Source organism: Chelonoidis abingdonii, chromosome 2 (assembly GCF_003597395.2).
Source record: "Chelonoidis abingdonii isolate Lonesome George chromosome 2, CheloAbing_2.0, whole genome shotgun sequence".
Taxonomy (NCBI): domain Eukaryota; kingdom Metazoa; phylum Chordata; order Testudines; family Testudinidae; genus Chelonoidis; species Chelonoidis abingdonii.
The window spans coordinates 49,968,462-49,995,657 of NC_133770.1; the positions used below are offsets into that span (position 1 = coordinate 49,968,462).

Here is a 27,196-nt window from a genome sequence, read left to right on the forward strand (position 1 = left end):
GAATCTTTCACATGAAGAGTAGCTGCATGATATGTTTTCAAGCTCAATTCAACTGTTGTATGCATGACACTGAATATTAATGCTCTTTACTGAAGTTCTGTCTAAGTATGCTGCAAATGGCCTTTTATCATTAATACTTGGATCCTACAGGTTGCATATGGCTGGTCATGATGTCACTACTTGGCATGGAATTGCTACCTGAAAAGGGAACTTGATACTGATGGGGTGAAATGTAACTCTAAATTTGCTTTTATATACAAAAGAGTTATGAAGAAATCAGTAAGAATATAAAAACTTGGGGATAAATGAGAATTACTGCTTTCTTTTTATGCTGTTTAATCCTTTACAAATCTGTCTTCAAAAATGAATGAAAATATTATTCCACTCAGGGAAACAGTGCATTTATTTTTAATAATACTTTCATATATGAGGGAGAAAATACAATTCTTTTTGTTTTCAATATGTCAATTCGGTATTCACGCTGCATCTTCATCAGCGCTAATTGTATTAAGACCTAGGTAACAGGGATAATTGTTCATTCCTAGGATAAACTATGAGAGGCTGACTAGGATGACTCACCGCTGAGTTACTCCAGTTTTATGCGAGTATAGTTCCAATGAATTCAGTCACACTAGAGTAAAACTGGAGGAATGCAGTGGTGCATTAGGCCCTGAGTTTACTATTGGCAGATATTTCCTTTGCAAATGACCCTCCATTAATGTTAAGCAACAGAGGCAAACTAATAGCTCTTGAAGAAATTCTACGTTCAGGCCACCATATAATATATAACTGAAGCCTGCTGTGGGAAGAATGGGTCATGACACAATGGGAGCTAAATCCCGCCTTCCCTCCATGAGCACAGTAGGCCCTTAGTGCTAACCATTGTGGTTTGGTTGTGCTTGGAGGGAGAAGCAGAACAGAACTCTACCTGCATGCCACAGAATCCTGCTCTGCAGCACCTGCCTCTGTGGCTGTTTGGAAGGTGGGGGCTGTGCAGAACAACCCATACAGGGGGAATCTGGGCCAGTGGCCACCATTACTACTGGAATGTAGTTGCGGCTGTGGTGCTCTCATGGGGTAGAGAAGAATCCTCTTCCCTCGACGCCTGTGGAGGTATCCTTCACATAACGTTAACTCGCACTTGGCACAAGGGACCAGAGTGTGGTCCTAGGCATGAAAGATTCCCCAGTGTTCTGAGACACCAGTGCAGAAGGGCATTAGCTGTTACACAGCTAGACTGTGACTTTTAAGCCACAGCACCTAGGGCAGCATGATCTCTTTGGTGCTATTCTTTGTGCACAGGGAGAATGCAGTTTGCTCCATCGAAGAGGAGGTCAGTGGAATGAATTGCTCCCCTTGGTGTGTCAGCTCTACTTCGTGGGCCAGGACCCTGCCCCCTTCTTAAAAGTTCTGCTATGAACAACTCCTGTGCAGCCACACAAGCATGTGAGATGCTTCCTCCCGGATCGTATGCTTTCACAGAAACTACTCCCAACCTGGGCCATAATGATGAGAATGCATAGGGCAGGGCTCAGATTGGTAAGGACACTGTGGAATCCTTAACTTAAAATCTCCTTAGCTTAACAATATTTTAAGTGGGTTTATTTTCCTGTTTGGTTTAGGAATGGGAATCAGCTATGTACAAATAATTCTTACCAGGAAGTTCACAACAACACTAGTTCTCATTCCGAAAGATGGTGCCAGCATTTGTTGTGTCAGGAAAAAAACATGCACCACTGAAATACGTGCTGCTCTTCTACACCTACAAAGGCTAATTAAAAACAGGCTCGCTGTCACTGGGGATATGGAACCAATGGCAGCCTACGAGTCCTGATTCATCAAACTCAGCTTGCAGGCTTGTCTTGGTAAGCTAGCTTGGGAGAAGGAAATTAATTGGATTTGAACATCTTATTTCTACATTTCATTAGCAATTATTCTGGGGCAACTGCAAAATTAAGGCATAGCTCTTCTATTTTCATTTCAGAATTAGAAAGGATAAAAAAGAGTAGCCCATTGCTCCTCCCTGCCATGCTGGAGTCTCAGCTGGAACTCCTAGGAGCAACACTTTGCTCCTTTTGCTAGCAGTGGTTTGAGTGCTGTGAAAACAGCACAGTTGGCCTCTTCGGGATGGGCTTTATATTTCTCTGCAGCAAATCTTCCTTCCTTCAATTTAAGTGTTGATAGGCTCTAAAGGGAGTCCCAGCACTGATCCTATGAACAGGATTGGTAGCAGTGAGGTTGTGAAGCCTGGTGTGAGTTTGAAGCTGTGTAAAATGGAGTGACACAAAGCACCTCCGAATGAATGAGAAACCAAGCCAGCATGCAGTCTGTGCAGGGTAGTGGTGTTATATGCACAAACATAAACAGAGTGGCATTCATCTGTGAACTTTTCAGTCTGAACCCAAATTCTCAGCCTGACCATTTTTAACCTCACTGCAGATAGAACAAGTCACAGTAGTTAAAGAAACCCATGGGAGACTGATCAAGGTCACTGCCAGCTGTTTGATGTACGACTGAGCAAATGTCTCTGTGAGAAATGCAAAAGTGGGATTGGTAGTGCAGATTGACAAAGGTATTTAGGCACCTACAGATGCAGAGAGGTGCCTATTGGGATTTTCAAACATGCCAATGTGAATTAGGCACCCAACTCCTTTTGATTTTCCTAGTCTTCTCTACATTGATAAAGGCTTGACATCTGGCCCTTTGTTCCTTTTTTGTTTACCTTGACCAACGAAAATCAGTGAAGTCAGTTTCATCTTTGGTCATAGTTGGGTTCCTGTTCCTAGCTCTGCCCTACTGAGATTTCACACAAAGAAAGGGGAATGTTTATTTGTTTTAAACATGTGTTTTTATGAGACTGGTCTCTTTTTCAAAATTAGAACTATTTCTATTTTGCTTTACAGTATCTACATTTTCAGCTAAATTTCAGATGACAGTGTTTCTTTAGGGACCACAATCTTCCCAGACTCACACCCTGTGTAAACCCACTGGTTTCAGTTGGAGTTTGCATGAGGGGAAAGTGAAAACAGAACTTAATCCGCACTGACATGCGCAAAACCTAGTGAATATTTTGCTTACAACAGCTAAAGGACACTCGTGGTTATCTTAGTTACACTATTAGACCCACAGAAGTCAATTAACTGCTACAATTATAAACACAGGGGTCAATCCTGAGCCCCTCCATGATCCATTTGCACACCTCTGCCAGTGCAAAGAGACCAAATAATTGGTCAGCTGTGGAATTCTCTGGTATTGTAGGAGATCCCTAAATGGCAAGGTGATGCATAGTCTTCCTACAGGCATCTCTCATCTCCTAGTGCAGAGGGTGTGCCAGAGGCTGGAAGAGGTGTGGCTACAGGTCACTGAACTTCAGCAATCTGCAGTGGAAACAGGGGAGGCTCTAGCCTTTTTGCCGCCTCAAGCACAGCAGGCAGGCTGCCTTCGGCGGCATGCCTGTGGGAGGTCCGCCGGTCCTGCAGCTTCAGCATACCCGCTGCCAAATTGCTGCCAAATCCGTGGGACTGGCGGACCTCCCACAGCATGCCACCAAAGGTTGCCTGACTGCGACCCTCACAGGGACTGGCAGGGTGCTCCCTGTAGCTTGCTGCCCCAGGCACACGCTTGGGGGCTGTTGGAGCCAATTTGTATTTTAGAACAGCTCTCAGTTTGATCTAAACCATGCTGGGGTCTAAAATGATTCTGGCTGCCCTGTAAGCAACCTGCATGGAACTTAGAAAGAGGAACAGGGATTTTAGGATGAAGAGGCATCAGGAAGTCATAGCTAGGAATGCTAAAGTGCAGATAAAGCAGCTCTGTGAATAGTTGCTTTAATAAAGAGCCAGTTTAGTGTATAAGAATGGAGCCCTCCCATGTTATTATCCAGCACACAGAACATGGAACAACCTCCCATACATGGAACTGCACTCCTTGATGGCTCCCCAATCTTTGCCGTGTCCAGCAGAGACTGAGCAAAGTAGAAATTTGAGGTTAACAGTGGTTATACTGAAGTTAATAGGAATTTTACCATTTATCTTCAATGGGATTATTTTTGGCTCAGTTACTGACACAATTACATTTTTAAAATTCCTCAGGACTCCATTAGGCCACATCAGAAAGAATCATAACTAACAAAAGGCAGAAGGTGCCTGTTGCAGTGCTAACAAGGAAGATAATAGTTACCTTCAGAAAAGAGCTACAATTATTTCTGCTTTTGCAATATTGCCCATCACCTTTATTTTCCTGGCTCTCATTTCCTGTTTATCTCTCAGGCAATAGGGTAAAGCCGATTGCACTTTAGTCCCATAAATCAGATTTCCTCTCCACACTTTATCATGATACACTGTTCATTTCTTTCTGTGTCTCTCCATATTTTTATACAGATACAGGAAAACCTCATCTGAGTTGAGTGATGGTGACCAGGGCCGGAGCTTCCATTAGGTGACCCTAGGCGGCCGCCTAGGGCGCTAGGATTCGGGGGATGACATTTTGTGTGTTCCCCACGGGAGCTTCTGGTTCCACTCCTGTCGTGCAGCCAAAGAAGGACCTTCTGTTGACGTGCCACAGAAAACAGCGGCAGGCAACAGAGCAGCTCAATGACTGCTGCTGTCGCCTGCAGCATTTCGGCGGAGGGTCCTTCTTCAGCAGCGCGATGGGAGCAGAACTGGAAGCTCCCACGCGCCCCACAGGGAGCACACAAAATTCCGCCCCCGTTTTCTGCCTAGGGCGCCAGAAACCCTGGCACCGCTCCTGATGGTGACTGTTCTTTTAATGAGTGAATGGGGAAACTATGAATTCCTGCTGGTCATGATTTTTTGGTATATTATTTATACCACAATTTTGTTGTTAAAGTTTTTATTTATTGAGAATATTTTCTTTAGTGCTGTTTCACTTTCCTTTTATGCACTATTGGCAATGCTAATGCTGGACTGAAGTGGGGAAGAGGTATGTGGTTTGTCTTGGAAGCATAATTATTTTCATGCAATGCACTTGGCATGGTGTACCTCCATACCATTTCTTACACAGGGCAGATCGGCAATGCACACTCTTACCCAATCATTGGGCTGGAGACAGTTAGTGCCTCTTCAAACTGTGCAGGAAGGGGGAGGAAACCATATAATGCCAGTCCTGAAGAAAGCATACTGCACTCTCCTTTATGAGAGTCAAGAGTGGCTATACTTCCTGGGGACTCCGAGATGTCGTACCTGGCTGAAGAGCAATGCTCTTAGGAGTGCTCAATGGAGTACCATGACACTATGCTGTCCTTTAGCATGGGCTTTGTCACATTGCAACAGAGTTCTAAACTTTAGACTACACTCGCCAAGACCGTTGAGTAACCAAGGGAAAACGTGCACAAATGTTGAAGAGATTGTATGAAACTAGGGGGAACTTGAGTAAAGAGGAAGATACCAATATTCTCTCCCTTCTCACAACAAAGTGTTATGAAATAAAATAAAATCTCTTGGTAATTTTAAGCTTTTCCAGACTGCTTCAAATTTCTCAGCCATTGGTTACGTGTGACCAAATTCAGCCCTCACGTACAAACATGGAGTCCTGTGGCACCTTACAGACATATTGGAGCATAAGCTATTGTCAGTGAATACCCATCCATGCATCTGATGAAGTGGGTATTCACCCACGAAAGCTCATGTGCCAATATGTCTGTTAGTCTATAAGGTGCCACAGGACTCTTTGCTGCTTTTACAGATCCAGACTAACATGGTTACCCCTCTGATACTTGACATACAAATATGTAACCCCAATGATTTCAATTGATACTGCAGGGGTGTAATGAGGGCTGTTAAATGGTATCTGTTAAATGATTCGGTTTCTCAATAACAGAAATATTGCTCCAGACTCCAGCTGTGTCTTATTCACACACACAAATCAATATTCAGAAATATAGTTGCCACAGTCATGGAATAAGACCACTGAATGTACAAGACCACTTGAAATGATTAGAAAGCTGCAGTTCTATTTATATATTTCAAACTTTTTAATGGAAAAATCTAATTTGTTGTTCACAAATAAATGTATTTATCCTTGTTTTAATTTCAAGACTTAACACTTTTCTCCATAATCAATTTTAGGGATACAATAATACATCATCATCATCATGACAAATCACAAAAGGATGTGGCCTCCTTGCAAATCAAGTGCCAGCCTGATTTCTCTCTGGTAAGGATACTAAGGTGGTATGACTGTATTTTCCATTTATGTCCATCATTGGCAATCTTGTCCTGCCACCAAAGTTTTTGGCACCTACATGATCACTGGCTCCGAGACAGCATTCCTTGACGCACACACTTTGGAATTTGTTGATCTTCCATTCTTATATGCCTATACCAAGAAAGCAGCCAAAACCAAACCAGTGCTGATGGAGGTGTTTGCTGGATTCAGTTTAGAATATCCTCTTTTCCAATCTTGTCCTACCACTTACTATGGAAAAGCAGATGGATATGAAGAGAATTGAAAATGTTAGTCCAGTGTTCTTTGGCCTTCCTCACTTCCATACAACAGAATTGGTATGAATGTGGTTCTATAAATCCACAGCTTTGTAGCAAGCATGATATTACAATGGATCCACGGAGGCTGTCAGGCCCAGAACAGGCATGAAACATGGCAGCAGCAGCTGTTGTTACACAAGCATCTACATCTTTTGAGCAACCTCCAGCACTGTCTATGACAGGCCAAATATTTGAGGCTACTACATACTTGAGGTCCCACCCGGACATGACCTGGTTGTAAACTGGAGCTGGAGGCTGTTCGATGGTAATGGCCAGGGACTTAGTTTTATCTGGATTAATAACCAGTTCAATGCATGCTGCTTCTTGCCAGCCCAGATCAGCCACCAGTTGCAGTGATTGACTAAACTGAGTCAACAAGACAATGTTATTCACATATTCAAGATCTCAAAGCAGAATGGTGGTACAATAATACTGTCATTTGTCCTCAGCATCTCAGGGATAATGTTACAAATCCCTGGTGCCTTCCCAGACTTCAGCTTATGGACTGTGGTCCAGATACCTTCTTGGCTGAAGGAAGGTGGCACTACTGTGACTTTCTTCCCCTCTTCAAGTGGAAGAGGGACTGCAGGTGATGGACAATTGAAGAGCATCATGACACGGTCTTCCCATCAATGCAACTGATTCTGCAGACTCTGGCTGATGCTGCCAGACCAATTCTTTACTGGAGAAGCTGGTGCCATATTCCCTTTCAAACACCGCAAAGTTGAATAGGGAATGTGGAGATCAGCTAATGGTAAACTTCATTCCAAAGTTGAACCCACTGAGCCTTTGCTTTTGTTCTCCACAAATGTGTCTTTGAAGACTCAAATGGTAGCCTTGCTTTTATTTAGCTCCATCAGCTGTGGGCATTTATTCCCTGATCCACAGATGTCATTTGAAGGGCTGGGGCACCATCATTAAGCTGGCAGAGATCAGCATTGATGACCTGAAACAATATCATTGACAGGGGAGTGAGACTTCACTCCATAATGCTTCAATAGCCATATGTGGTTCAGAACAGAAAGCTGTCTGATAGCTTGGTGGTAATAAGAGCTTTTGGCTGAATAAGATTAATTTCAGCTCATTAACTATCTGTCATTGAAGTCAGAGGTGCACTTTTGTCAGCAAAAGCTGATGGTTCAGCACTTCTGTAAACTTGTACATTCAGTGTTAATCGCCAATGATTGTTAAGGAGGACATGATTAATAACAGTCCTGGTGAAGCCATCTGGGCTGCATCAGGTCTGCTTGTGAATCTCTGACTGACGGAAGAGCCAGTCAGAGATCACCATGTTGTTGGCAGCTGCAAATTCCAGCAGTTGCTGCACACTCCTGTTCTTCTGCCCAGTACCAAACTTCCTCAGTTTATGTGACCTGATGTAATTTTATTTTCCTACATGCAGGAAAAATCACCCAGTATTGTGATGACATTTCATCCCAGAGTATCATTAAAGAGTGACCACAGTTGTTGGTAAAAAAAATATCTGCAGCTACATTGTTGGCCTTGGTTGGATCACACTGTGATAATGGTAAGATGCCCACAGCTGGTACAGCATCCGATGGTGCTAAGTCACTCATTAAATAACTCACCAATCCTGAAATCATGAAGCATTGGATGAAAATACAATGCCAACTGTTGCTAGAGCAACCTGTTAGGGCAGCCTGAGAAAAAAAAAGTGTATCATCTTCAATTTTCTTTTCACTCATTCCTAGCCAGTGCTCTTTAGCTAAAGTGCAAATCTCAGTGTTCAGGATTTTCAATGGCTTGAGAAGCAGGAGGGACTTTAGCTGTTCCGGACAATGTGCAAATGTTCCAGTTTTACATTTGTCACCAACATGAAAAAAATACTGGAACGGCCGCTTTAAAAGGTTTTATTGGTCATTTTTTGCCTCAGTGGCAAGGAAACTCTTGGTTCTTTCAGCTACAAGGATAACGGACAACTGTCACTTTGGTACAATGTAAAAAATGGAATTTAGTTTCATAGCATTATACACACACACACACACACACACACACACACACACACCCCTTATCTGATTGTCCATAGACTCTTAGCTCTTCTTCTTGCCCTTCTCCTGTGAAGCCAGGGATGGTATCCTTTTTCTCTGCCATCAGTTTAGATGCACATAAATTCAAGAATATAAATGGAATCATATAATAAGATAGAACAAAAGAAAATGAAAAGCATAATAATAAATACATTTAAGAAGCAGTTTCACTTACCAATTGTCACAAAACAGGTTTAAATCAGTGCTAAGGAATATATCCAAGGGGCAGGGTGTAATAGATTCTTTCCAGGTCCAGGTGTGTGCATTGGAACCTGGTCTCTTGATAGTAAAAGGCCCAGTGAGAAGAGAATGGGGCTTTGGTGTTAGGGAAAGAAGGACTTGTTTCCTGGTTTTGTCCCCTCAGCATCCATTACATAAGACAGGCTTCTTTCTTCCTTCTTGTTGTTATCTTCCATTGGTATTACTGACATCTTCATAAATATACGTTCACTGGGAGTAGCTTTTCCACGCTACCTCATATTTAAAATCTACTCTGAAACTTCTGGAAGGGAAAAATTCCCAAGGAATAAGGTGGAATATTTATTTTTAAAGTATTTTTCCATGATGCAGAATAAATAAATACTACCTACGTCACATCTATATCTTGCCATTAAATAAAGGATATCTGTGACTGTTTGAAATTCCCATTGGCATAGCAATTCCTCCTCCACACTATGATATGTATGCCTGTGTATTTCTGATGCATGAGATGTATTAACCCATGTGTCCATCATGCTGTGAAGATCCACAGGAGAAATGAGGTCAAACATTGCAAACTACAAAAAGTCAGAAGCAATAATCTGAAATGGACTTTCAGAAAAATGGCAGGTGTACCAAATATAAACTGAAGCAATATATAAAACCTTTATTTGCTTTGTTAAATTACTACAAAGTGAAAAGTTACCAGGAATATTTCTCGTGTGATTTAAACATACATTCATTACATTTTCAAAAGATTTTCATTATTTTTTGAGAACATGCCCCCCAACGGCTCATTTTCTCTTTGCAGCCATATGGTATCAGAAGAATAGAATAATAATAAAATAATGTATTGCTCTGTACTTGTGGAGGGCTCTTTAACCACAGATTTCGAAGTGCTTTGCAAATAAGTTCTGTTACCTGCTTATTTTTAAAGACATGTACATTGAGACACTCAAGGATTATGTGACTCACCCAACATTACCCAATTAGTCAGTAGAAGAACCCAGGTCTTCTGACGGCCAGTTTTATGTCTTATCTACTAGGGAGCAGTTCATTGCTGGATCAGGCAGAAGAAGAGTTGATGGTAAGGGAGAAGGCACAGAACAAGGCCCTGATTCATCAAAGCAATTAACTATATTTTGCTGAATTGGAGCTTAGTCATATGAATATCTTCAGTAACCGCAATGGAAAGCCAGAAATGTACTGTCCAGGTAAATTTCTTTATATATATATGTTTCCTTTTCAAGTATGATCCAATCTAAAGAATTTCCTCTAATTTAAGATACTAATTAAGGCCAGGGGCAGCTCTACACATTTCGCCGCCCCAAGCCGGCGTCATGCCGCGGGGGCGCTTTGCCGGTCGCCAGGAGGGTGGCAGGCAGGTTGCCTTCAGCAGCATGTCTGCGGAGGGTCCGCTGGTCCTGCAGCTTTGGTGGAGCCGTGGGACCAGCGGACCCTCCGCAGACATGCTGCTGAAGGCAACCTGCCTGCCACCCTCCTGGCGACCGGCAGAGCGCCCCCGCGACATGCTGCCCCCAGCATGCCTGGAGCCACTCCTGATTAAGGCCGCAATCTTGCAGGGTGCTCTGCATGGACAGATCTTTGTACTTATACAGAGTCCCACTGAAGTCATAAGTATCTATCTATGCTATTCCTATAGCATTCATCACCATAGTTACTGAGGACCAGATCGCCAGTGCAAACTGATGTATCCCAATTAACTTCAATAGAGCGATGCCACCTTACACCAAGAAACCCTGGCACGTTATAGTAAATGGGAGCTCTTCCATTGACTTTTGGGGCCAGGATTTCATCCCAAATGAGGATCTGCTCCTAAATATCTACATATATTTACTTCATGTCTCCTTTATAAATCAGTACATTCTCAATGCACAAACCTTCTAGCTGTGACCTCAGCATTTATTAAAAAGCACTCTGATTTAGATAATTTACCTCTTCTGCCAGGAACTATCATTTTTTAACCTAAGCTTGAGGTAATTATTCCTACTTAAATTTCAGCAGCCTGATGTTAATGCTTTGCTTATCATATATGAGCTCTTCATCTTCAAATATCAAGAGTATTTTTATCATACTCTTTGCGTAAAATGGAAACATAGGACAATATGCAGTAAGGTAGAATGAAATGTGTTTGATTTTTTTTATGTTCTATTTTAAAATCTCCAGATGGCCTGTGAAACTGATCATATTTTTCTGTAGTCTGTTCACATACTACTTTAATTATCTTGATTAACCAATAGCATATGTTGAAAGATGCACTTAAGACAGGTAATACCATGATAGCATTTATTGCTTTTCGAAACTTAGAACTAGAGAAATGATTAAGCCATAATTTAAATATCCTACTAGAAGACAAACTGATAAATGTTATGACAACTTTAGAGATCACAGGCCTGACAGTCTTTATCAGTGTACGCTAGTGCAGCTCCATTGGACTGGGGTGAATTACTCCTAATGTGAGTACGGTCAGACTCAGGACATTTGTGTTTAACGCAAATTTCTGAAATATTTATCAGCTAATGGACTGGCAGAGTCCAACAATATGCAGAGCTCCTTCATCTACCTAAAGAGGACTGAAAATGAACTGAGCTTGTGCCTTGCTTTATTGGCTACTGGGCAGAGTTTGGTAAACAGAGAAAACTGGACTGGATCCTGGTCCCTGCTTCAACAATGCAAAGCACTCAGAATCCCAGTGGATTGGTGCCGCAAGAGTTCCCCTGCCTGGGGAAGTTCCCAAGGATTATAGCGCCATATGGTGGCCACTTTACTCCACATCTCCACTCTCTGATAAAGGGCATGTCTGGGAGAAAGGAGGCATAGGCAGGGCCACTCTATCCTTCAGGAGCCATTGTTAGCCAATGTAAAGTAGAGCCACTCTAGGCTAGGAATAGGACTGCAGGCCAGGATCAGAGAGACAGAAAAGTGATTTAACTTTGGAGCTCCCTGCTGAGCTGCACTGATGAAGTCCTGGAACTCTATCTCAACAGATTGTGCAAATTCTCTCAACATTCCAGCAAGTCCATGCTGCTAATAGAATTACTTTACTTTCGAAGCCTTATGCTCCTCAGGACAAATTCTGAGGCCTTGGCTATACCGGTGCTTTACAGCGCTGCAACTTTCTTGCTCAGGAGTGTGAAAAAACACACCCCTGAGTGCAGCAAGTTACAGCGCTGCAAAGCGCCAGTGTAAACAGTGCTCCAGTGCTGGGAGCCGCGCGCTGTAAGCTAATCCCCTTGAGGAGGTGGAGTACCTGCAGTGCTGGGAGAGCTCCCGCGACCACACTCTCACTTCAAAGCGCTGCCGCAGGAGCGCTCCCGTGGCAGCACTTTGGAGTTTCGAGTGTAGCCAAGTCCTGAGATTCTTACTGAGCAAGTCTCTCCCAATGGGAGATATGCGTGTGTAAGTCTCTCTGAATTTGGTCCTGTATTTTTGACTTAGTGCACTGCAAGGCTATTGTTTACAAATGTATCCATAGTGGATTTGTTTAGCTATGTTCTGTAAAAGGAGGGAATAATTAAATACTTACGGGATCCCTTTTTACAAGGCCTGGATTAGGCACTACTGCGATGAGGTGGGCGATGGTAAACACAGAGTTAAGAACGTAGGAGACAAACAAATTCTTATGCAGTGTTATCCTTTGACAGCTGAGGCTCCTGAAAAATATGTACCAGAAGTTGCAAATCAGCGCTTTTATTCTGCTGTCACTTTAACAAGCACATACTGGCAACTGTTTCTCAAGAATGCCCTTTGGCAACAGGCAGTCAGAAAACACATGCCTAGCATTGCAGCCATGGGACACAGCAAAGTTTTTGGGTTTTTTATTTTTACACCTGTTTAGCACCACATGCTTTCCAGACCATGCCGTGAGGAGCTAGCAGCTTAGATTCAGTACCCTAGAGGATGATTTTTTCACAGCATCAGAAATGTTAAGTGGTGAAGCAGAACCCAAATAATTATTACAGACATGCATGAATGCAAATTCTGAACAGAAAGAATACTGTTTTCAGGGAACTGCTCTCTGGAAACTGACTATCTCAAACATTCAGACAAAAATTAGTTGATACTTTGGGAATTAGCGATGAGCCAGGGTGGGAACCTTGGACTGGAATCCCCTTCAATTTCAGGGAGATTTGGTCTTGTATCCTGCATGGCTCCAGCTCAGATCACACACCAGAACAGGCCTATTTTCTGTTCAGATGTGGCTGAAATCTTATATGATTTGCTGCTTTTTTCAGGATTTCCACCATTTAGGGTAAAAAATATCACAAGAACAGCTCATAAATATTTCTGTACCAACAAATCACTACCATAGCCTTGATTTGGTCTCAGACCTGATTGCTAGCCAGAAGCTAATTCATGTCTGAATCCAAACATCATCTCCTCAGCCCATCTTTATTAAGAAGGTCTAACCTCAGTGGGGCCCTATGATAACTGAAAGTGAGCAGGCGAAACTGCTAGGTAAATGAATGATCAACAAGTGAACCAGGTAAACAGCTAACTGTAGCTGAGGGAACTCTTACCCTGCACACTACAAGAAGCCGTCTGAGCCGATGGCAGACTTCCATTTAAAATCCACTGCTGTGGGTGGATGGTGGGTGGGGGTGTGCGAGCATGCACGCACATGCTACAGGTTGGTGTGTGCATCCAGAATGCTCTGTTTAAAAAAAGAAGCAAACTGACTCTAATAGACCTAACTCCAATTTCCTGTTAGTGATTCTGGGAGGGCCACTGTCAGGAGCATTGGCCCCTGCTGTGAACTAGGGCCAGACGACACCATCAATAAAAAAAGTCCCATGGTGTTTGCATGGAGAAAGAGTGCACTAAAATACTAACTCCATTACTGTGGGCTCCTCTGGGCGAGTCTGTGGGGACAGAGTGTGACATCATTTCTTTCAATGGCTTGCAAGCATTGGCACAAATGCCAGTCCTCAGGGGCTTCTCAGAGGTGAGAGTTTATTGGAATGAATTTGGTTTGCACAGGAGTCACACAAGTATGTGCAATGAGTGCCACACTTGTTATTTGGTCCAGGGTTAGAAAGCTCTCTCGGCTAACTCACAGGGTCACCCAGAAATGAAAGTAAATGGTAAATATAGTACCAGTCACTACTGAATCACCATACCCCTTCAAGTAGTGCAGTCACAGCAACATCCAAAACACCAAATAGTTATGAACCTTAAGACCCAAAGTAGGGGAAAAAATGTCTCAGGCAGTGAGGGACTGTGAATGTGTGAGGGAACTTGAGCTCATGTTCACTTAACAGCTATTCTGCGCAGAGTCTAAAGCCAAGGGCTCCATTACTTCAATCCACATTTCTGGTGCTATCTTTGTTTGTCTGCCTGTCCTTCTCTCTAGCACAGTTCAAATCATCTACCATGTGGGGTCTAAGCACCAAAACATGACTAAAGATAGCATTTCAGAACAAAAAGTAATTTTATTCTCTTTTCCACACACCCTTATCCCCCAGAAACCTAGCATACTAGGACTTCATTTGAAAAAGGAATATGTAGCTGGTAGGGTTTGCAGAGGATTCTTGTGACATCTCTCACAAGGTTTTATACAGTAGGCTGGCAGCTGCCTACTGTACTGGTTGTAGTTTTACTGCCACTAGTTCTGAAGAATTTCTGAAGTGCCTCTTCCTGTTTTCTAATGATGATCATTTTAACGATCATTTCTGTGACTTAAAACTGGGTCTCAATGGTGAAGTAACCAATGGAGATTCCAGATGGCATTAATGCTTTGTACTTATGCTGTAGTACACTTCGTCCAAAGGATCCTGAAGCACTTGACAAACACTAATTAATTAAGGCTCAGGAAACGTCTGTGAACTAGTTAAATACACATCTGAGAGATGGCTATACCACCACAGAGAAGTCAAATGCATATGCAAGTTTGGAAAGTGGGTCAGTCAAAGAGCTATCATTAGAAACAAGGAGCCCTGATTCCCAGTCCTGTGCCCTAGGCATTAGAAATGTTGCTTCTTCCCTTAATATCTTGACGGATTTGATGGTATTATTACCTTCATACCAATGCACAGATCATCACAATCCCCTTCTCCCAACACAAAAAACAAATAACCAAATACAGCTGCAACAAAAACTATACAGATGTTGACATGTGCCTATTGTAACTACCCAATTGCTAGAAATGTCATATTTTCTAAGGCCTTGTATATACTACTGTGGTAAGTTAACCTAAGTTATGCTACTTCAGTTATATGAATAACATAACTGGAGTTGACGTAGTTTAGGTCGAATTACCACATTGTGTCGATGGGAGACACTCTCCTGTTGACTTCCCTTACTCTTCTCGGAGTGGTGGATTACCAGAGTCCATCTGAGAGCGCTCTCCCATTGTTTTACTGGGTCTTCACGAGACCCATTAAATCGACATCCACTGCATTGATTGCAGCAGCGCCAATCTACAGGTAAGTGTAGACAAGCCCTAAGAGAAGGAGAAAATTGTGGCAATGGTGGATACCACTGTATGATAACTGTTGGCAAATGTGGACTTTAATGGTGACTGACAACCCTGGAGGTATTAGTGGAGTAGGATGACATTAACAAGTAGTTGTAACATTATGTTCCTGAAGTGCACTAAATATTTAATGTAAAAGAAGAGATTACTTGTCCCCTAGGTAATTTCAAGTGGCACATTAAGATAATGCTTTGTTGAAGAGAATGATGGTGTTTTGCTCAGGGACAGTACTTAGCGTACTTAAAAGACCTTATCAAACAATGTTTATAGTTTTATTTTTTATCATTTTACTCTCTATTGTTTGTAAGTTTGAAACACTTTTTCTTCTTCCTTACCTAATTTTGCCTTTTTTCCCCCCGAACACTGATTTTTCACCATAGTTTTGAAATGGAGAGAATGGAGGAATACATTTATACTAACAACAACTTACATTTATGTAGTGTCCTGTCATACCAAATCAGCTTTAATTTTGCATTAATTTATGTCCGCACAGAATGAAGAATAGATGGCCGTATCTGGTCTGGGCTTCAATCCCTTTCCATTGCTCCAATGGCACAAGGAGGCCAGAAAGCTGATTTATATCATTGGCTTGGAATTTCCCTGGTGTGGGAGAATACCCAGGTGACATAGCTGGCTTTACACAGCTCACTCTCCTGGCTCTGATATAAGGGAAGAGTTCAAGGAGGGAGCTGCCATGGCCAGAGCGCACTTTTTTCTCCCTACAGCCAGCTGTGGAATGGCCGCTTGAGGCCTGTGGCAACTCTGCCTAATTTAAAATGACCCTAAGTCTTATACCAGTGCCTGGACTAGCCCCTAGCTTCTGGGGAGCAGAAGAACACAAAAGTGGTTTTAGAAAAGCTCTGACAAAATTGTAGCTCTGAGCTAGTGTGTTTGTATATGAACTACTGCTACTGATACAGACCTGAGGAGAAATGTGTATGGAGAATTTGTAGGGTTCACAGAGATAGTAGCTATTGCTTTAGAAATAAAAATGGATGAATTTGTAGTTTAATTTTGAAAGGTTTCCCCCAGGCCCAATGGCACAGGCTCAAAGTAGGTCAATTTTTTGGTCCTAGACCTTTTATACTATCTTTTAGCTAGAGTACTTTCATTCTTTTAACCAAAGATTCACATGTTTTGTTTACAGAGCAGCACAAAGATCCTAGAAGATTTTAACATCCAAATATCCAGGCATGAAACTATACCTTGTGCGGTTTTCCATTATTTTACTTATCCTTCTGGCTGACAAAATGAAGTAACTGAACTAGTGTATTGAAAAGTGCTTTGCTTTAAGTTACTGGAGTGAGATAAACAGACAATGGAATTTTGTATTTTCAAAATTGGAAATTTTAGTTCAGATAGAAATGCTGTTGAGAACGGGGGCCTCATCAACCATTTCTTCTTATCGATCTGTAAACTCTTGTTGAAGATAAGGCACATAAGAAATGAAATGACTAGATCCTGCATTACATATCATGGTGGAGGAGGGAAAGAGTTCTTGAAGATCACAGGGTTATTACTGTGGTTAGTGAGACATGCAAAATCAAGTTGGTGATTTGGTTAGATTTAATTCTCCAATGGGCAAATTTTGGATTTGTTTTTTTTTTATTGGAAATCCTGGGATACATAAAAATCACAGAGTAATTGAGAGCCGTGTATGCAAATCATGTCCTTTCCCTCTCACTGAGGTAATAAAATAATTTGACATTGCTGGATGTTTTCTGTTGGAGGTAAAGTCCTGTATACCTTACTTGTGCGAGTAAGAACTCCAATGGAACTAGTCCCCTGGGTGAAGATAGGATTTGGGGTTTTCTGTATAAAATGGCATGTCCTGGAGTCTAAAATGAAAAAGCCTTATCATATAATATTGGTATCTGACTTTAGTTTGTTATGTTATATAAATGAACAGGCTCTTGCGGGGGTTGGAACACTGAAGTTCACTCCTACATACGACAGGATAATTACAGTTGTCTTTAGGACAGAAAAGAAAAGACGTTAACAATGAAAGCAATTTACAGTCCTAGTGGTGTGGTGAGTGAGGAGACTATGTTTGGTTTTGAGTCATTTTGCTGGCAAATCAATTTAAGACAAAACACACTAATGGCACATTCCTACAACTCACATACACATTAGTGTTGCCTTGCAAAATTGTCAAAAATTTACTAGACACAAAATCTTATCACCCACCTTATCTGAGGATTATGGCACTGAAAAGACTAATTATATTTTAGTTGTTTATTAAGGTCCTGATCCTGCAAACGTTTATGAACATTCTTAAACTTTACTACTGTGAGTAGCCCCTTTGAAATAAACTAAATTAAACTAAACTAAACTAAGCTAAGCTAAACTAAACTAAAAGATAGTCAAGTTAAACAAAGCACAGCATGGGGTAGTCTGCAACAGCAGGGGACTGGATTCGATAAAGGAGATCCCTTCCAGTCCTACCTTCTATGTTCACAGAATCAAATTGGGGCATTAAAAAATGCTGGTCCCCCAGGGTGAGTGGGAGAGTAGAATTTTGTGAAGCTGAATTAGAAAGTTAAAGAATAGACAAAAGCCTAGTACTGGCCTTCATATGAGCCACTGTTCATAACTATAAGAGAGAGAGGAATCTTGCCCTATCACAAAAGTGCCAGTAAAGTAAATGGTTCACAAAATATTGAGCAATTTCTCATATAGTAAATACAGTTTTCATACCCATGTTCCTTCTCAGCTCTCCTTTAATACCTTGGTCTGAATTTTGTAAAATAAATTCAAAGTTTAGTCACTTCAGAATTGGATAAGAATTTGAAAATTCAAACAAAAAGTGTTTTTTTCTTATATATCTGTATAATTCTATTAGTATGTCTATTAGACTCAGGTTCATATTCTCAGCTAGTGGCATAGTTCCAAAGATGTCAAAGAAGATAAGTTGATTTACCCTAGCTGAGGAGCTGGCCCATACGCTTTGGATATTGCCAATATATATCCAGGTGATATTTGGATCAAAGAAACACAAGCAAAATTAACACATTTTAAATTTGGGCACAATTTTATCTAAAAGAAACATAATTTTTTCCCTTGTACACCTCTAACGTCTATCCTTCTAACGGACCTACCCTTCATCAAACTGTCTAGAAGCCGAAAACTAAGTTAAGGGACACATATCTAAGATTAGATCTTTAGCTGTGTTGAACTATTGCCTCCTTAACCATGTGTTTCAAATCACTGCCATCAATCATTAAATAGTCTATGCGCAGTGGATCGGTCTCTCCCATAAACAAAACTGCTCTATCTTTCTATCCCTCCTCCACTCCTGTCTCCTCACTGGTTAACTACCGTCTCATCTTTAGCCTGATTTTCTTTGGCAGAGATTTGGAGAGCAAGATATTTTCCCATCTTTTGACCTAAGCTCCCAACACAACCTCCTTGATTGCTTCCAGATTGGCTTTCAATCGCTTCCCAGCAGTAAAAATACTGAAAATGATATGGCACCTTGTCACACCAAATCATCCTGGTTTGTGCACCAGCATAACTAACAAATGGTTTGTTTTAGGATGAAGTGAATTTTTAAGGTTAAATTATCGTCTCCAAATAAATATGAGTTTATAATAAAAAGCTGGCAGATTTTTAATTACTACTGATAGTAATTGCACAATAACGACACTTTCTTATGCACTGTATAAGAATCCTTTTAGAGAGAACGATGTTTGTTATATTTCCTGGTTTCATATTCTTGAAGTCTTCTATATATATGTTTTGCAATTAGCTTCACTGGTTTTGATGTTGCTTTCTTCCTGTTCAGCTCTTGAAAGATGCAAAATTATTCTGGAACTGAAATTCCAGTAGGATATAATTGTGCGCATTATTTGATCTGATTGCAGACATACTTTTAAAATTGCTATGCTTTTGTTGTGGTGTGGAGTGGAGAAAGCTTTTCTGAGTGGCTTTTTATCATGTAGATTTGGAAATATTTAACTAGTCATTCAAATATGCAATTTTCTTGCAATTAGTTTTGGTTTTGTTGTGTTGATGGCACACATTTCCCTATTTGTGAGTTAGAGTTCTGGGGATGGATCCTCACCTGGTGTTGACTGGTATAGTATCAGCTGTGGACCTGGTCCCTAACCTGAGATGCTTTTTTAAAACTTGCCTCTGTTTTTCCTTCTGTTTCACCAAAATATTTGTGAACATGCACTAGTGCAGCACTTTTAGAGACACACTATCAGTGTTCACATTTAGTTTAGTTCGCAGAAGAGAAGACTAAGGGGGGATGTGATAGCTGCTTTCAACTACCCGCAAGGGGGTTCCAAAAAGGACGGATCTAGACTGTTCTCAGTGGTACCTGTTGACAGAACAAGGAGTAATGGTCTCAAGTTGTAGTGTGGGAGGTTTAAGTTGGATATTAGGAAATACTTTTTTACTAGGAAGGTGGTGAAGCACTGGAATGGGTTACCTAGGGAGGTGGTGGAATCTCCTTCCTTAGAGGTTTTTAAAGTCAGGCTTGACAAAGCCCTAGCTGGGATGATTTAGTTGGGGATTGGTCCTGCTTTGAGCAGGGGGTTGGACTAGATGATCTCCTGAGGTTCCTTCCAACCCTGATATTCTATGATAAAGAGATTGCACTACAGTACTTGTATTTGGTTAATTTTAAAATACTATTTCTTTTGTTATTTTACAGTGCAAATACTTGAAATAAAAAAAATATAAAGTGAGCCCTGTACACTATGTTTTCTGTGTTGTAATTGAAAGCAATATATTTGAAAATGTAGAAAACATCCAATAATATATTTTAATAAATGGTATTCTATTATTGTTTAAGAGTGTGATTAATCACGATTAATTTTTTAAATCACTTGACAGCCCTAATGACTACCATTTCCCTTCACTGAAAACAGCAGGATCTATTCTGTCCTCGAATAGCCCAATACTACTCCCACTGAAGTTAATGGAAATTGTGAATACATATCTGAAGCATAATTGAATCCAGGGAGATCCCTCGGCTACTTCGACAGAGATACTTCATAAAAAGCTATTTGCCAGACTTACACTGTGAAGCATGCATTTTTATTGTCCTAATTAAGCTGCTATATAGCTGTTACAAATATTTTTATTAACATCAAGTGGTCCAGACCCTTTCAACTCCTGCCACAGAATCTCACTTTATAAACCTCTAGTGAAATTCAGATTTGTTTAATTTGTGTAATTTGTTTCAGGTGCACTGGGTTTCTGGTCTGTGGCCCAGATCAGCAATTGATGAAGAGTATTATACAATTGAGGTCAGAGAGTTGTGGACCCCAAATTACAACCAAGTAAGTTCCTTTGGTATTATACTAGCTACCAGCATACTCAAAGGGTCAATAGGCAACTGGTGAATCAGTGAGGCCTAATGCATCCCCAGTCACACCACCTTTCCACTGGCCACACCCCGGATGCCAACCACAGAGAGGGTAGTGATGTATGATCCAGGCTGTATACTACTAAAAGATCCCTGTACATTGGAGAGATCCTCCTGTGACCAGATACTTTAAGATTACTTGGCACAAGACCTGGGCAAATAAATTTCTTCCTGTATTATCAGGAACAATAATAAGGAGAAGTGATTATAACTGTCAAGTCCCCCTATATTCCCACAAACACTCCTAGCATTTGGTAATATGTCAAAGAAGAAAAAAAAAACAGAAGCTGAAAGAAACACTTACTTGAAATAGAAGAAAATCCCCAGGGAAATCAATAGTGAAGTTATAGACAAAGCATGGCCTACTATAGCCATATAATAAAGTATGAATGCCATCTGGAATAAAAAAAAAATGAAAACATGAAAAAATAGCAAGGAGCAATTTAATTCTTATCGTGAGCAAGAATTTGCAAAACCAACCAATTTTCATTTCTTTTTATTCACAAGCTCCTCTAAGACACTCCTGAAACATTCACAATACATTAAAAGGCATTACCAAAAGTAAAAAGATGAGATTAAGTGTTTTTTTCACACGTAGGTTCTGCTTCTGCCCCTTAAACGCAATGGCAAAATTCCAATTAACTTTAAAGGAAAACAATTAAGTTTAGAACAAAAAATCAGATCCATATTGCAAATGCCACTCAAAACAAATGGCACTTTCTTCAAAAAATACTTTGGAAAAACAATTTGTGTTAATTAAACTTCCCATTCTGAGTGTCCTCTCACTTACACCAGTATGAAGTAAGTCCATGGGACAAATTCTGCTCTCAGACTGATGTAAAGCCATTGAAACTGCCTGGCCAATAGGAATTACACCAATCAAAAGCTATTATAAGTGGCAGGAGAAACGGACACCTAGTCGATATCACCAAAATATAAAATAGGCTTATTCATGTTTCATTTGCTGTCAATTTATTATTGAAACAAAATCACATGCAACAGCACTGGTTATAGAATGTTGCATTATTCAAATGTCATATTTGTTCTTGGCCAAGCCTGTGAATGTCCTTGAGCTATAGAACGATTTCTGGAAACTGGCAGCTGGGAAGCCTCCATTATTACCTTCTTCAATGGAAGGATTGATATCTTAATAACATACTCTGAAAAATCATTTATTAGTGGGTCTGCTCAGCTTCCTTTCTTTCTGGACATGTTTCATTAGTTCTTCTTTTGTTGTACACAAGAAGTTTTCCTTTTTCTTTTTTCATCTTAAATAATTAAATGAACTCTTTTTAAAGGAATGTCCTCCTCCACAAAATGCTTAAGTACCATACCAGCATTGCAGGCATTGTTTTCCTATTCATCACTGCTCTGCCATCCTCCCTTTTCCACTGTGTTTCTGGCAATGTGGGAAGAATTGAGGGAGAAGGGGTGTTTCCAACAACATGTTGAGATCACTCATCTTCAGTTAGTATCTAGCTAGCTTCTAATTACCCAGCTTTCTTTAGTTGTGCTGCATGTAATTGTGAATTTGTGGGATTTATGAACACAAAATTTGCAGTTTCATTTAAAAAAAACAAAGCAAAAAATTAGTTCATGGTGCAGATGTATTATTTTAAACTACTCTATGCTCTGGTAATTTTACAGTTATGGTGTCAAGTCCTGCTGCCACTGGCTTAAATGGGAGCAGGACTTGGAGTCTTGTTTGTTTGTTTGTTTGTTTACACTGCAGTCACTTTACACAGTTCTGGATATCTTAGTTTGCATAAAGTGGGTGTAAATATATTATTGGTACCTAATAGAGTATTATATAGTGGGCCACAGTGTAAATAAGAATCAGCTCATTTGAATTTGTAACCCGGAGTTTGACTGTTTCTGCACACACAGTTGTGAGGGTGCAAGGAGCCTTCCACCTCTTTATGTTCCTTCACAGTGACCAGCCACAATATGGGTGGAGAGTGCAAATGCTAGGCTAGGAGCTCTGGTGATGATAGAAACTCAAGACAGAAGAGGGTAGGATGTAGTGAGGACAGGGCAACTTTCTTGACTATCTGATTAGAATACTATTTTTTCATATATGTTCCTTGCTGTTCCTTGACTGTGTTTGCCGAAGTTATGTTGTTGCTTTTATGCATGTCCTAGTTAGCACATCTTTATAGACAGAACTTAGTTCACAAAGAAGCCATCCCTAAACTTTTTGATTTGTTGTAATTCTTGTACACCAAGACTACTATAAACCAGCTATAAAATGGAAAAGAACTATGGGTATGAACATACAAATGAAAGTACCAAGTATGTTTGTGTTTGTTTATCCAGAAAGACTGAAACCTGTTCAAACTGTCATTCATTCATTTTAGGGCTATGAAGATGTTTTTAAACATATTACCTCAAAGTCAGCAATAACATTTCTGACAACACCATAAAAGCATGCTATGAGTTTGTTCAATGCAGATTTCTAAAAATAAAACAAAGGCAATTCTGAATGCATTGAACTGCCAAATAATACATCATATGGTGTATCTGTAACAGCCTCTGCAGTGTAGACTAATGACCTGCTATATCCTACAAATATAGAATATTTGGTATCTCCTATTAAATCAAGACATATGTTGAACTGTTCTAGTAACTCTGTATTCCTAAAAACTCCACCTTACTCCATCTCATCTCTCATTTATATATCACTTTATGTCTTCTGTATGGAATGCTACTAAATGAAATATTTTTGATGGTCACTTTTTTCAACATTTCTTAACTGCAAGGAACACTTTGGCAAAGGTAATCTTAGAAAATTACACCTCTTGCTCCAATACTCATGAGATTATCAGTATATACTGGATAGAAGTTTATAAATTAAGCACCCTCTTGGTTTAGGAATACATGAATTAAAAGTAAGCGGCCAACTTGGCATAACTATAGAGATGGGATCCTGCTGCAGAAAAATAAAATGGAAAATGCAGAAAGAAACTAACATATGCAAAAGTTTCCTTTGTATTTTATCTGCACGTTGGCTGAATTATGTTCAAAATTCTTCTTCTGGAAGGCATGCTTAATAGGCAACAGAGCTACATTTTTGCCTCTTGGGAATGTGCCAATATCTCGAAAAATGACTTTTTCATGGTCCTTTTATTCAGTGCCTCTGGGACCTCAAGTTGTTACTATAATAGTTGTTACTATTACTCTCTTGGTGACGCATAGGTTAACACATTTTACACCAATGGTTCTTTATGGTAAAAAAATCATCTCAGATCAGTCCAATAGATCTTTCCAATACACTGTAGAAAGGACCGTTACTAAGTATAACCACAGACATTTAGGTAGTTGTTTAAAAAACAAACCCAAATGAGAGTCTGGCTCTTTTCCTTCTAGGGTTCCAAGGAATCATAAATTATTTACTGTAATCACATTTTTCTGGAGCTCCACTCAGATTTCAGAAATGTGTTGCTTTTCATAAGCTCCTCTAAGCTGATATTTTTTTTAAAGCTTTTCCTCACATTTTTTGGTTCTTGTCTCTTTCTGTGTCACGTTTGGTTCGGTATTCTTAATTCTCTCCTCAAGGTTAACCGCCTAATCCTGCAAACAATTTAGGTACACATTTAACTTTACTCACATAAGTAGGCCCATTGATTTCAGTGGAATTGTTACATGTTTAAAGTTAAGTGTATGCAGGTTTGTAGGACTTTCTGGCTGAGCAGTGTCTTTTATATCAACTTCTTTTCAAAGGGTTGGAACACAGGGCAATGATTTTTACTTGTGAAAGGTGTTTTTTTTAATTTTTTTTTTTTAAAGTCATGCTAAAATCTAGCCCAGGAGAAATATCATCAACAGCTGGAGTTGCTTATCACAGTAACTTCAAATGAAACATTAAACTTCATCTTCACTAGCATTGGGCAAATAAGTAAAAATAATAGTCATTTAAAATTATTACAAAATTAGTTATATTAATTGATCACAAATTCTTCATCCAGTTATTAGCCCAGCTCTAGGGATGGGTAAATAATTTTAAAAATACTATTAAATAGGGTGACAAATGTGAAATATACACAGAAAATATTTGAAGGCTAATAAGATTATAACAGGGTTCAAAAAAGAAATAGATAAATTCATAGAGGATAGGTCCATCAATGGCTATTAGCCAGGATGGGCAGGAATGGTGTCCCTAGGCTCTGTTTGCCAGAAGCTGGGAATGTGCGATGGGATGGATTGCTTGATGATTACCTGTTCGGTTCATTCCCTCTGGGGCACCTGGCATTGGCCACTGTTGAAAGACAGGATACTGGGCTAGATGGACCTTTGGTCTGACCCAGTATGGCCATTCCTAAATTTTTATGTTTGATCAGCTCTAATCCTTTTCTTGGCTTAGTTATGCCACTATTTCATAGGATATTTTCCATATCTGGCTAACTCTATGTCAGTTATGGAGACAGTAGATGCTATAAGGTTGATATCTGTCTGGTATAAAATAGAGTGAGATGACCAACTAATTTTAGATAGGAAATGAACTGCACTCAGATGGTAAAAATGTTTAGTTCTTATCATCTTTTATATCGAAGTAAAGGGCTTCATTGTGTGAATGGGTGCAGGGTTAATTTGGTTTAACGCTGCTAAATTCGAGATAAACTCGTAGTGTAGACCAGGCCTAAGTAAACTGGAACTAGTTCTGTACCCTATAGGTGAAAGATTTTATACCATACTAGAAATCCTTTGTGTAATTTAGTTTTCCAACTGCTTTTTTAATGAGGAAAAAATATCACCAAATGATCACATTGATGGGAAGGATAGAATGAGCAGTTGAAGTGGGTCCATATAATACCTATTTACCTGTCATAAATTAATATATATGAAATAAAAAAAAATGTCAGAGTAGCAAAAATCATTTCAAAACTCATTGATGTACTGATGGATATTGACAATTCATTTCAACCCATAGATTCTCTAGAGACCACAAAATTCTGGGCTCAATGTTTTATACAAATAAAATACAACAAAGCTTTTTCTGAATTTATCATTTTACCATTTTCTATATTCGCTTTCCCCATACTCTGTATCCATTTTGATTAAGTTATTGACTGTTGTGGAGCACACACAACTCCGAATGAAATTAATTGGCATTGTGGGTGTTCAGTACCTCTCAGAAACAAGTCCTAACCGGCATGGCACAATATACCATAAAAGTACAACGAATTTACTGTTTCTCTCTCATCTCTTGGAGAGAGCAACAGTAACATATTTATTCATGGCTTGCAGGGAGTTTACTCTTTTAGCAAAGACTAACACAAATGAATGTGCTCATGTGAACAGTTACATTAAATTCAAGGTTTTCGAAGATAAGGGCCTAAGATTGCTATAGTCCACAGAAATATAATAAATTATCTAAGAAGATGCTCCCCTTTAAAAGCTTTTATTTGGAAGCAACCTCCTTTCCCCACAGAATTCAAATGCCAATATATCATTTAAAAAACTTGATAAGAACATGTACCTTAGTGGCAGTACACAAAAAAACAAGTAATTGGATCATCTCTTACACTGTCAAGACTCCAGCTAATCTGCGCTATTCTGGCTAAACTCTAGATCGTATAAATTTATCCCAGGTAATATGCTGTTGGCCCAGATCAATATCAGTCTCAGAAAACACTGAAATGTTAATCAGGGCCTACCTTCAATTTCTCAGAGGTGAAGGAATTACACAGTGTATAGTTGGACCAAGTCCGATTGCTCTCTGGATGTCGGAACCAATTTCCCGTTTCATCACAGTACTTTGAAGCCCTTTCTGTCAACAAAATGCAAGTGTTACTATTTTAGCGCATGAACATTACAAAAATCCCAGCTTAATTTAGATGCAATAATTTATGCAATAATTCAATATGAAGAGGCAGCCGAAAATTGTTCATGGTTGAGAGCAATGCCAAACACTGCTAACTGAACCATGCCAGCAAAAAGTACATATGCATGCACACCTGGGTGCTCATTCTCAAACACATACATACCTTGTCTTTGCACATCCTGGTACATTCACACATGCTCAGTTTTCATACCCAACTGTGCTTGCATGTAATTTGTTGGTGCAAGTAGTTTTTGAAAACCTGACCTTTAGGGGAAGCGCGAGACACCATTACACGGGCACAAAAGGCCTGAACTTGCTAGCAGAGCTTCAAGATACAGAAGTGAGGGGCATCTGACTCTGCAGAGGCCATAAATGGGAATCTTTACTCCTTGCAATTTATGGATCAATACTTTGCAGTTGCTCTTTCCAAGGCAGTGCAGTGGGGCCACAGGTGGGACTAGTAGGTTGATAAACTATATAGCTAAAAACACTGGCAAAGCAAGCAATGGGGAGTGGAAGCAAAGCAAACAATGTCTTCTGTTGCAGCCCATGAGCTACAGTAGTGGCTATGCAGTCACTGGCAGTGTGTGTGTGCGTGTGTGTGTGTGAGGCTACGTCTACACTGCACGATTAATTCGAAGTAGTTTAAACCGATATTACAAAACCGATGTTATAAAATCGGGTTTGCGCATCCACAGTGCAATCACAAAATCGATTGCTTGCGTCCCTGGTCCAAGGCTACCATCGATTTAA

The 27,196-nt window shown here is 40.1% G+C and overlaps 1 protein-coding gene across 1 annotated transcript in view; it reads right to left on the minus strand.

Moving 5' to 3' along the window:
* Positions 1-27,196, minus strand: part of CALCR (calcitonin receptor) — a 206,028-nt gene that overhangs the window by 50,592 nt on the left and 128,240 nt on the right. Inside the window, exons 5-7 of the mRNA XM_032785377.2 lie at positions 26,277-26,389; positions 20,927-21,018; positions 12,297-12,423 (exon numbers count right to left, since the gene is read on the minus strand). Of these exons, the coding sequence (XP_032641268.1) occupies positions 12,297-12,423; positions 20,927-21,018; positions 26,277-26,389 (332 nt within the window). The remainder of the gene's footprint in view (positions 1-12,296; positions 12,424-20,926; positions 21,019-26,276; positions 26,390-27,196) is intronic.